The 12702-nt window shown below is 33.8% G+C and overlaps 1 protein-coding gene across 2 annotated transcripts in view; it reads right to left on the minus strand.

Annotated features, from left to right (window-relative positions):
• The window catches only part of LRP12 (LDL receptor related protein 12), an 84407-nt gene that overhangs the window by 11704 nt on the left and 60001 nt on the right, over positions 1 to 12702 (minus strand). For both annotated transcript variants that reach the window (XM_059042544.2, XM_059042546.2), the window contains 2 exons: positions 9669 to 9804; positions 960 to 1162 (listed from right to left, as the gene is read on the minus strand). In XM_059042544.2, coding sequence (XP_058898527.1) covers positions 960 to 1162; positions 9669 to 9804 — 339 coding nt within the window. The remainder of the gene's footprint in view (positions 1 to 959; positions 1163 to 9668; positions 9805 to 12702) is intronic.

Raw genomic sequence — 12702 nt, forward strand, 5'->3', positions numbered from 1 at the left:
AGAAGAGAGAAAAGAATTGAAATGTTTATAGAATTATGATTATCTTAGTAGGCTATCTTAAATATATAACAATAATGAGGTAGGGAAAGAAAACCAAACATTAGATGCATAGGTCCACACTGATGATGTCGGCCAATGCTTACCTCTCCATTAACAACCTTTATTTACTGGCAAATAGGTGACAGAAAATGTGCTTCAGAACCTAAGTAAATACTACAAAGACTGTGCTTTTAATAAAAAAGAGATAAAGTAGCATATGTTGCTAAAGGAGACCATGTAATTTCAGAAAATGTAAAATGATTTTCAGCAAAAATTTACATAACTCTAATCCTCTGAGTTCTTCATATCTGTATGATCTGCTCACTCTTTTTGGATAAAGTTTAAGAATGAGAGAAGGAAGACTTTATTTTTTTTTCTTTTTTTTAATTTGTGCCCAAGCGGGGGTGTGTGTGAGAGAGAGGGAGGAGGGAGGAGACAGGAGGGGGGAGCGAGGGAGGGAGGCTGGGGGAGGGGAGCCGGGGAGGAAGAGGAGGGGAGAGAAAGAAGACTTTTGATACTACAAACTACGGAAGTGAAATTGATTATGTCTTTTCTTTGAAGGTGTAAAGACAAGTTACAGTAATGCACACACACAAAAATACATTCTGAAGTAACATGCAGGATACTGGTAAACACTTCAGGGGAAAAAGTTCCTTTTAAAATAAACGTATTCAAAATATTTAAAAAGAAAACTGACATTAGTTTGTAAAATTAATCATTTTATTAGGATTATACAAAATGCCTTTTGGAGACCCGGATCTATGGTACCTGAACCTTTAGCCTCTAATTCCTCAATCTCAGCTGCCTTGAGATTGAGTCACAATTAATTGGACATTGTTTAGAAGGCGAGTCCCGAAGTGACTGAGCAGTAAATACTATAGAATTCTGTTCCGTATCTTTCTTCTTATTTATAAACACACCTGAAAAGTATGCCAGTCTGAAACCCTTCCTAGAGATACTGTCATCGGAATGGAACCTGATCCAGACGTGGTCTTGTGAAGAAATATATGGTGGTGGGATTGTAGAACCACAGGCTCTGTAGCTTTCAATATTCTTGTATGTTTCTATCGTCAACCAGTCCAAACTGCATCTTCTGGACCCTTGAATATCAAAATCCTGAAAACTACAAATAAAAAGTCAGAAAAGGCGACTGAAGAGGAAATTTTGGAAAAAAATTTCATTAATAATACCAAGTAACTGGGGACTTTATTATAAGCCTCCATATATTCACTGATTCTCCTGGATCTTCTAGGCCCATGACTATATCATCAGCAAATAATAATACTGCTTCTGTGTTTCTAACATTTATATCTCTTTCCCAGATTCCAGAACAATACTTCTTCATAAGTAACACGAAATTCCAAAATAACGCTAAAAAAACAGGAGACAGTTGGCACCTTTTTTCTTTTTCTTCTCCCTGTGTGTGTTTAGGAAGGACCACTTCTAATTCTTAGCACCCTAAATTGTTCTCTGTTTGAACCACTCCATAATCCGATGAACTGAAAGACACAGAGGAAGTCTGCCTTCTCTCGATTAGACTGGTTCATCTGTTTGTTTAATGAGTTTACAGCTTACATTTTCAGGAGCACAAACGGGAGCCAAGTAAAAAAGTTAAAAATGAACAAACAAAAAAACTTCTTCAGTGAAAAGTCCCTGAGTTTGGGAATACTTTTCTACATAAATGACTTATAACCAAATGTTATCTTGTAGTTCATAAAATATGGGCATGAATAAAGGGCAGAAAAGTCAAATAAGAAGCACATACAAAATTAGCCACTGCTATGAAAAGAGAAAAAACAAAATAACATTTTATACTAACATGTCTCACGGAAAAGTGAGATTGCTGCCTTAAGCCAAGTGATGATAAAGTTAATTATCCAAGGATTATTATACTAGGATATTTCCTCTTTAAATATTCTGAGTAACTATAACAAAGGCTGACAATTTGACTGCTTCCAGTTTTTCACTACTATGAACAATGCTGGAATCCTTATACATACATGTTCTCTCCACACACACAAGTATTTCTCTAGGACAAATTTTTCTAGAAGTAGAATTGCTAGGTCAAAAGACACAATTCCACTTTAAATTTGATAGCAACACTGAGAAAAATGTTTATACCAACTCACAATTCCACCAAGTGTGTATGAAAAAGCACCTTATACCCCACAACTCTGGCAAAATGAAACATTTTATTTCTAAAGATTTGTTGCCAGTTAGGTGGATAAAATAAATTTATCATTGTTCTAGTTTGCATTTCCTTATTTACTGAAATTGAAACACTTTTTCCTATGTTTATTAGCTATTTCTATTTCTTTTTCTGTGAATCGCCTTGTTATATCCTTGTACCTTACAATTTGTTCTTATTTAAGAGCTCTTTATATAGTATAAACATGTATCTATTTGGGGCATGTATGTTACACAAGATATATGTAGATCCACTCAAGCCCTCATTCTCTCCAACAGTTGGTGCTGTCAGTCTTTCTTAATGGTATCTTTTACTGAGGAGTTTTTTTTTTTTTTTAAGTATAGCTGACTTACAATATTATATTAGTTTCAGGTGTACAACACAGTGATTCGATATTTTTACAGCTTATACACCATATAAAGTTATTATTACATATTGGCTATATTCCCCTGTGCTGCACATTACATCCTTGCAACTTATTTATTTTATACATAGTAGTCTGTACCTCTTAATACCCCTCACCTATCTTGTCCCTCTCCTTGATCTCTGTGAGTCTGTTTCTGTTTTGTTATATTCGTTAATGTGTTTTATTTTTCAGATGCCATATAAACTGCCTTTCTCTGTCTGACTTATTTCACTAAGCGTTAATACCCTGTAGGTCCATCCATGTTGTTGCAAATGGCAAAATTTCACTCTTTTTTATAGCTGAGAACTATTCTATTATATCACATCTTCTTTACCCACTTATCTGTTGATGGATACTTAGGTTGCTTCCATGTCTTGGCTACTATAAGTAATGCTGCTATGAACACTGGGATGCATTCATCTTTTCAAATTACTTTTTTTCATTTTCTTTGGATATGAAGAGTGGAACTGCTGGATCGTCTGGTAATTCTATTTTTAATTTTTTGAGGAACTTGCATACTGTTTTCCATAGTGGCTGTGCTGAATGGGAGAATATATTTGCAAATGATATGTCCAATAAGGGGTTAATAATCCAAAATATACAAAGAACTCATACAACTCAATATCAAAAAAACAAACATCCCAATTAAAATATGCACAGAGGATCTGAACAGACATCTTTCCAAAGAAGACACAAAGATGCCAATAGGCACATGAAAAGATGCTCAACATTGCTAATCATCAGGGAAATACAACTCAAAACCACAATGAGATATCACCTCACATCTGTCAGAATGGTTACTGTCAAAGCCATGTTGGCAAGGATGTGGAGGAAAGGGAACCTTTGTGCACTTTTGGTGGAGACGTAAACTGGTGTAGCCACTATGGAAAACAGTACAGAGATTCCTCAAAAAATTAAAAATAGAACTACCATATGATCCAGCAATTCCACTCCTAGGTATTTACTGGAAAAAAAAAACCACTAATTAGAAAAGATACATGCACCCCAAATTTCATTGCAGCATGATTTACAATAGCCAAAATATGGAAGTAATCCAAGTGTCCTTTAATTTTTTTTTTTTTTTTTTTTTCTGCACCTCGTGGTTTTGTGGGATCACAGTTCCCCGACCAGGGACTGAAACAGGGCCATGCCAGTGAAAGCCCAGAATCCTAACCACTAGGCAACCAGGGAACTCCCAACTTTTAATCAACTAAGACGCATGAAATCAGGGACCTGATACAGAACAAAAGAAATAATCAATAAATATCTCTTCACATATACACTACTAGGGATTTGGTTTGCTAATATTCATTTAGGATGTTTAAAATACATTTACAAGTGAAAGTAGTTTTCAGTTTTTCTTATTTTATATTTCAGAATAGTTTATGTAACAAAGACAGTTTACAAACCTGTGCCTTGTGCCTCTTCAGAGTACAGATGATTTAGGGTAGAGATTTCCAATTTCTTCATGCTTTTTGGTTTAATCAGCTTTTCCTAAACTCTCATTAAGTCAGTTTTGATCATTTAAATTTTCTTAGAAATTATCACTTTATCTTGAAAGTATAATTTATCATTGCAAAGCTTTACATAGTACTTTCATACAACTGTTTAAATTTTCATATCTGTGGTCTTTAAATTTGTTTGGATTTTCTATGTAGGTAAGTGTAGTATTGGCAAATAAGGAACTTTTCACCTCTTCCTTTTCATTTTTTTATACCACTAACCTCTATTTGTTGGAACGTTGTATTGACAGAGGTTCAAGTACAAGCAGTGAAAGCATGTATCCTTGTCTTGGTCCTTAGTGCTAAAATTAACTTCAATATTGTTTGATTTTTAAATTTTTTAAACAGATAACTTTTATCAGGTTAAGGAAATTGCTTCTCTATTCATTTGGCAAAACTTGCCTGTAAAACTATCTGGGTGTAGAATCTTATTTTGACTGTTGATTTAATTTCTTTAGTAGCTATTGCATTCATTAGTTTTCTAATTCTTCTTGAATCAATTTTGGTAACACATGTAGAAAATGATTCATTTCTTCTAATTGTATAGAAGTATCAGTATAAACCATTCATGATATTCCTTTACGACTTCTAAAATCTCTATTATTGTATTTATAACTATAGACACTTGTTTTTTAATTTTTATTTGTACCCTTCCTCTTTTTTCTTCACTCTTGCCTTCAGATCTGTCTTTGTCTATTTTCCTCACTCTTTCAGAAAACCAGTTTTTGGTTATTTTTCCTATTTAATTATTTTCTGATCTTTATTTTTTCTACTGAAGATTTACCCTGTAGTTTTTTTTCTAAACTCTTGAGAAAATGCTGAGCTTATTTATTTTCCATCTTAATAATTTTTAAATCAATGCATTAAAGCTGTAAAATTTTCTAAGTACTCTTTCAATGTATTCCAACATTTTTTTTTTTTTTTTTTTTTTTTTTTTTGCAGTACACGGGCCTCTCACTGTTGTGGCCTCTCCTGTTGCGGAGCACAGGCTCCGGACGCGCAGGCTCAGCGGCCATGGCTCACAGACCTAACCGCTTCGCAGCATGTGGGATCTTCCCAGACCGGGGCACGAACCCGTGTGCCCTGCAGGCGGACTCTCAACCACTGCGCCACCAGGGAAGCCCCAACAGTCTTAATATCTAATACTTTCATTAGGGCTATTTAAAAATATTTGGAGTTTCACTGTGATTTCCATCTTTAATGCAGAAGTTATTTAGGAATACGTTTCTGAACATATGGGTTTTAAAAAATTGTTGGTTTCTAATTTAACTGCATTATGATCAGAGAAAATCTGAAGGATGTGAAGTCTGGAAATACATTCAGAATTCCTTTATTTAATATATAATCAATTTTTAAATAAATGTCACGTATGTCTTTGAAAGGAATGTGTATTCTCTATTCACTGAAATAGGTATAAACATTACACGCCTATGTAATACATGCGTCTACTGAATCAAGCTTGTTAGTTTTATCAAATCTCCTCCATTTTTACTAATTGTTTTCCTGTTTAATGCATTAAATTCAGATTAAAACATATGTTTAGAAACTTCGACTGAATTGTGCACTAGTCAAACCTGGTCAAACTTGGTAACTCCCCCCACAGTCTGCTTTGCTTGTGTTTTATGCTGTGTTACTAGCTACACAATGCTGAACCATGATTATATCTTCCTAGTGGATTATTCCATTTGTTACTAATACTTTGTGTCTTAAGGTCAATTACAACTGATGTTAACCTTCCTGCACTAGCTCTCTCCTATCTGTACTTCCATAGCTTATCTTTTCCTATCCTCATTTTTTAGACTTTCTGTTGGTGCCGTTTTAGGTATGTTCTTATCAAGCCCATTGGAGAGGGATCATATCAATCAACCAACCAATAAACCTGATTGGATAGTCTATCTTTTAAAGGTTAAGTGAGTTTTTTTGATTGAATAGCTTTTCTGTTTGAGGTTGGGAGTGCGGTTCTCATTTTCCTCCTTTCCTGTATTCTTCTGTATTAATAGGTTTTTGAGGGTTTTTTAAAAAAAGTTTCTTTCCCTCTGCTTTGGTCTAATAAAGTCCAAGTAAGAGTATTCAGTGTTTCTATTCTCTCAAATTCTCAAATTCAGTAGAAAAATTTACAACTTTATTTTCACCCATCTGTAACTGAAATTTAACATTTCCTTCACTTATGAATATAAACAACAAACCATGAATAGTTTTTTTTTTTAAATAAATTTATTTATTTATGGCTGCGTTGGGTCTTTGTTGCTGCATGTGGGCTTTCTCTAGTTGTGGTGAGCGGGGGCTACTCTTCGTTGTGGTGCGTGGGCTTCTTATTGCAGTGGCTTCTCGTTGCAGAGCACGGGCTCTAGGCATGCGGGCTTCAGTAGGTGTGGCACATGGGCTCAGTAGTTGTGGCTCTCAGGCTCTAGAGCACAGGCTCAGTAGTTGTGGCACACAGGCTTAGTTGCTCTGCAGCATGTGGGATCTTCCCGGACTAGGGATCGAACCCATGTCCCCTGCATTGGTAGGCAGGTTCTTACCACTGCACCACCAGGGAAGTCCCATGAATAGTTTTTATAGTACCTCTCACACTGTTACCAATAGAAATCACAGATAATTTCATCTTACATTTCAGTTTCTAGATCTCTAGATTTAGAGATCTAGAATAACTATTTACACTCAAAACCACTGAAATTATAGTAATTGTTAAAAGCATGGCTTGCTCACTAATAAATAAGCATATATGTACTATCATATTATAAATTTGTAAAAATACCTGATAGCTATATTTCAGGAATAATTGGTTCCCTTTGTAATGCTATGTGTTTTGTTTTATAAATTTTAAAACATTCTGAGAAAGGATCTATAGGTTTCACCAAACTACCAAAGTGTTCGTGGTATAAAAAAGGTTAATAAAAAACCCCCAATATATTAAAGTGTACAACATCTGTAGTAAATTTGTGTTCCAACTTGACTTTGTTGGCTGTTTTGGTTAGTATTAAAGTTTTTTAAACATTCTAGAAATTTGGGGTGCACACTTTTGTGAAAGATTTTTGGTGCTGTTTTTGTTTTTAAAATTTTATCTCCTCCTATGATCCCCCACGGCATCTGTTTTGTAGCTACCTTCACTTAGGTCTCCATTCCAAAACCAGTCCTAAGATAGTGGTTCAGAGTAGTATTATAGACCCTGTCACAGAGTCAGTGGGGACTTAGCTAAATTCCTATTTATTATGGTATGTCTCCTACCTTTCTAAGCTCTCAGCCCCATGAAAGTTCAAGCAGTGGTTAGTAGTTTTCAGCCTCCTTTCTTGAGCAAAATATCCTGACCCTACTCCTTGGCTTCAAGCAGGGAACCAGAATCCAATCCTCTACCTACTGTGGATAAGCTGGCCTTTGTGGATTTGGGAAGATTTAAAGGGAAGGGATAAAAATGTTTATATATCACCATCTTTAACCAGTTTTATAAGGAGAGGTCTAAATATTGTTTGTTTAGAGTCGGTAATTTTAGTTTCTCTCTTTTATCTAGATTTTAATTATTTTAAACTCAGGAACGAATGTTGATTTTGTTTTTACCAAAAAGCTTTAAAACATCTGTCTAGTCTAGATAATCATATACCTTTTCTCTGACTTGTTAATATGGTAAATTAATTTAATATTTCCTAATATTGACTCAATTGTGTATCTAAATAAGCTGAATTTGATTATGGTATAAATTACTTTTGAACAATATATTTAAGATATTACACCAATATTCACAAGTGAAACTTGACTTTCTTTGTGTATTATGTGGGTGTGTCATCTTTTTAAAGTTTGGTATTACCATGTTAATGGTTTCAATAAGAACTAGGACAATTACTAAAATTACTTTCTGATTTTATGAGGCTGGCTGTGTAAATCCAAATTTGTTAACTCCATCCAGAATTTAGGAAATCTTCCCTTAGATGTGGAGCTCACCTCCAATATTGTTCTGCATTTCACTATTTTGCTTGGTTTTTAGCGTAGCTTTGTGAAATCTCAAGGATCCAACACATGATCAGAACCAGATGGCAGTACTCCCTGTCACCTCCTTTGTGCTGGCAAGAATTTCCAAGTTTTACATAACTGAGCTGGTAGGCTGCAAATTTAATTTGGGGTTGGATTTTTAGGTTAAAAGAAAAAAAATCTCCAAAAAGTCTAGTTTTATGTTTAAAAAATATTTGGAATCCCTCTGGTAAAATATTCCTTTGTAAACACATTTGTACTTAGTCATGTTACAAGTAACAGAAAATAGGCATATTGTTCAGATTCTAACATTGGTACTGCTGCAGAAGGATAACCTTAATGGTACATCCTAACAATCCATCAAGCAAGGGATCATACTTCTCACAGAGGAGTGTTACCGCTTCCACAGCTCAGCTCCAGTGTTCCAAAAGAGGTGGCCTAGGGCAGAGAGGAACCAAAGGAAAACATACCATATGTCCCTGTTTCACGGCTTCCACAGAAAAAAGGGGATAGACTACAATTGTGTTCCTCAAGAGACGGGTTTTCTCATTAGTTAATGAATATAAAAAAGGAACATGGAAAGATTCAAAAATAGACTAAATTTACAATCTCATTTGTAAAAAATTGTAAAATTAAGGGATATATGTCTATGATCTGCAAGGTCTCTTCCAAATCTAAAATTCCATGATCCTTACCTATAAAAATGTAATTAATGAAAGAATGTCAAAGATGCCTTTGCGCCGTGTCTCTCTGACAGGAATGGCATTCTTAACTGTGTCATGGTTCTTTGTTTAGGTACACTATTTTTTTTTTCTCCCCTTCAGGCAAATTTTTTTTTTCCTAATAGCTTTGATATAATTTCCTTAAGCAAGCAATATCTAGTTCCACTGAATGTTTCCTCCTTAACATCTTACTCCCACAGTTTTTCTCTGCAATTTTAAATGTCTGTAAAATAATCTTAATTTTTCTGATTTACATCATATTTATTCTTAGGATCTTAAACTTATGGTTATTTCCCCTAGGAGTATCTTTCATTTTGTATTCTTAACAAATGTTCTATTGTCTCAGTGCTATGAAAGAAAGATTTTTCTAGACACAGTATTTATCCATCATCAGCTTATTTCAAGTTTTATACACAGACATAGCCTACAATCATGTTTTAACTCATTATGGTAGAGGACTCTACTAACAAGACCAAGATTATGGGTTAGATCTCCAAGTGGATTACTGAGTCCTGTTTATTTGTCTAATGGCCAAAGATTACACTGTTGATCCTAATAAGCTGTTTTGCAAATGTGTACCTTTTGTTAAAAAATTGCCTGGAAGAATACAGATGGCTCACTGCAAACTCATTACCGCCAATAGAAAATATTCAAAACACATGCCCTAATAAAAGAGGAAGAACGGGTTGCTATTCCTACCCCAAGATGGTACTGATAAATATAATTTACTATATTTTCTGAAAAATCATCTTTTTATATTACTGCATGTTGAGCAATGATACTTAGAAACTGAACTTATACTTTGTAATAAAATATCATACAATAATACAGGAAGGTATCAGAATTACCTTATAGTAATAATTTCCCCTGGGTTTGCCCTTATGAACCAGCTACAGTTGATTTTGGCAGGATATTCAGAAGGCCAGCCTGGGCTCGTGATTATACCACTTGGTACTTGAATTTGTTCTGGAGTTTCTCCACAAGCTGGAAGATAGTCAAAGGAATCTTAGCTAATTATTATACTTTAAAACAAAGCATTAAGTAAATCAGTATTTATTTTAAAAAAAACTTCACACATCAAATCATATACAATAAAATATAGTATTGCTGACCTTAAAAAGCTTTTATTATTCTAATGAAATTATTTTATTTTCTTCCCTTTTAGTCAAAGTATCTTATTCTAATTAAATACAATGTTTTAGAGAGGTGTGGAAGTTTTCAAATTGGATCTCTGAATAACATTAAAATTGTTAAGATTGCTAGCGTTAGCCATGGAGATCAGTTGATCCATCTATCTTTTTTCAAAATTCACTTTTAAATTTATTTTATTATAAACTACCTAAAGTTCAACTTTACTGAACTACTTTTTGGACACTTTAAATTTTAAAAAATCAGATAAATAGTCTTCTGAACAAAATAATTAAAGGAAAGCACATATTAGTAAGATGCTGGGTTGTTAGGAAGTTAGTGGATGATTGGATAAAGACAGTAAAACATGACTTCAGAATTACTTCAAAGCAGTTCTTTAATTCATTCCATGAATACTTCGAAACTTTATTACAGGGTCATAAATGATTCCTAAATTATTTAAAAAATAAAGGCTTGAAACAGTCAGTGATTAAAGTAGCATGATGTGCTTAGATATATAAATATTTTAGAATAGAGAATAAATTCAAAGTACTACCAACACTTTCCCTGTATTATTCTCCTTTCATTATCTTGGACTCTCACAGTTCACATTTTACCAATCCAGAATTCACCTGATAATCTGACAATTTATTCTCCCTTAATTTATAAAAGAGTCACTGGTTACAAGAAAATGCAATGAATGTTTAAACCTTCAGGAAAATGTAAAATCTTGGAACCTCTTATCTGATACAATTTTGACAAACTGGATTAGCTTATTTTTAAAGTAAGAGCGGATTAGAAGGAGCCAATTAGAAGTGGGGAGAGCAGCTGCCAATATGACCATTGTGTGTGTGTGTGTGTGTGTGTGTGTGTGTGTGTGTGTGTGTGTATGTGTGTGTGTAATAGAGGTTATGGTCTCCTCAACTTAGGGTAATTATGCTAGGAAGTAATTTTACAAAGTTTGTATCCCTAATGATCAAAATAAAAGCACGCTATATTGCTCAAAGAGTCAATACTTATTTCTATAGAATTACCCATTCCCTGAAAAAAACATGCAATCGAGGTTTTAAACCTCTGCAGGTTCATGCCTAAAATGCATCTAGCCTGGAAGTAGGGTATACCACCAAAGCGATCTTGATTTTAATCACTTTTCAAACACAGAGATTCATGGCATAAAACACAAGGATATAATATATCAAGAGCCTAGCATACATCTTATTGCCCACACACAAAGCTTCCAATTTTTTTTTGTTAAATTTCATTAAGAGTAAAATTTCCCTTACAAAAAAGTGTAATTTGATACTTTAGAAACAGACTACATTTATCCAAATGTGATTCCATTTTGGGCTTATTAACACTGAAGTGCCAGAGTTTTGCTTCCAACCTTGTTCTAATGAGTTATTATCACAATAATTAATGAAAAGATGCCCTAAATCATTTATAAGACGTTTTTTCTTTCTTTACCTCCTCTTGCCAAAGCATTTTGTAGCAGTATACTGAACAAATTCTTAAGCTCATGAAGATACAAACATACAAATAAACTGGCAAAAACTATTATCATCTCTCTCCCAGGATGTAGAAAACTGTTCATTTTCATTAAAAGATTCATTTACATTAAAGAGAATAATATAATTTTGAGTTAAACTGTGTTTAACTTACAAGTATAACACTGTAAATGGCATATAAGTATTGAAATACTTATTAGCTGATCTAACAGCAGTGAGACACATCCAAAAACTGGGTGAGAATAATCTATGATAAAGCAAACAACTCTTAACCTTTAAATAAGTGGAGATGGAGAGACTAATTATAGGGAAAAACTAGAAATAATTTTATTAGGTTTTGCTTAAAATTTTTTTCCCCAAACATCTGAGAAACCCATAGGTGGTGCTCTTATACCAAAGACTAAAGAAATTATGATCTGGTATGGATGTTCAAAAATACTGTTGTGAATACTTTATTTTCACACAATTGCCAAAGGATAAGACATACCACTCGTAAATAAGAGTGGTTATTTTAAGATTCAGTATTTTACATTTCTAATTCACTTAGTACTTTTATAACATTATTTAAAAATATTAATGATTCTCCCCAATCAAAAACAAAATTATTTTCTCTTAATGGGTTATGAATACACATTTTGCTTAAATTTTGCAACATGACTGAGTTTGGCATTTTGTTTTAGATCCAGCCAGTGGCTTTTTATCAACATTTTTATATGTACAATATTAACACATTGGGCATGTAAATTAATATACTCTAGCAGAACCATAACTTATTCTTTTATATGAGAAAGAATAAATCCAAATGCTCAGTGTGATAAACATTAAAAATCATAAAAAAATTTCCCTCCCTTTTGAGCTTAGAATTTGCCTATATATACTGGTAGATTTGGAATCAGAAGACCTAGATGCCATCTGTTCTAACTGCTACTATTAGCTTTGCCACAGTATAAACTACTAAACCTTTTTAAGACTTGGTTTCCTCATGTGTTAAAATAAGGAGTTGCTGTTTGGATATCTCTAAGGTCTATTTCAGCCCTAAAGTATAGCCTGCCTCGTCATCATAATATATTTCCACTATATTTCTGATACTTATCAGGATGCATTGATACATTTTCTTCGTATTTCATCACTTTGCATTTTCTCTTTGACCCACTGAGATCACACTTCCAATTCTTACCTTTACCCCTTAAGAACTGTGTTAGCAAGCAAAGGCCATGCTGAGCTCACCACCAAATCAAATGTACCCTCA

This window comes from Kogia breviceps, chromosome 17 (assembly GCF_026419965.1).
Source record: "Kogia breviceps isolate mKogBre1 chromosome 17, mKogBre1 haplotype 1, whole genome shotgun sequence".
NCBI classification, from domain to species: Eukaryota; Metazoa; Chordata; class Mammalia; order Artiodactyla; family Physeteridae; genus Kogia; species Kogia breviceps.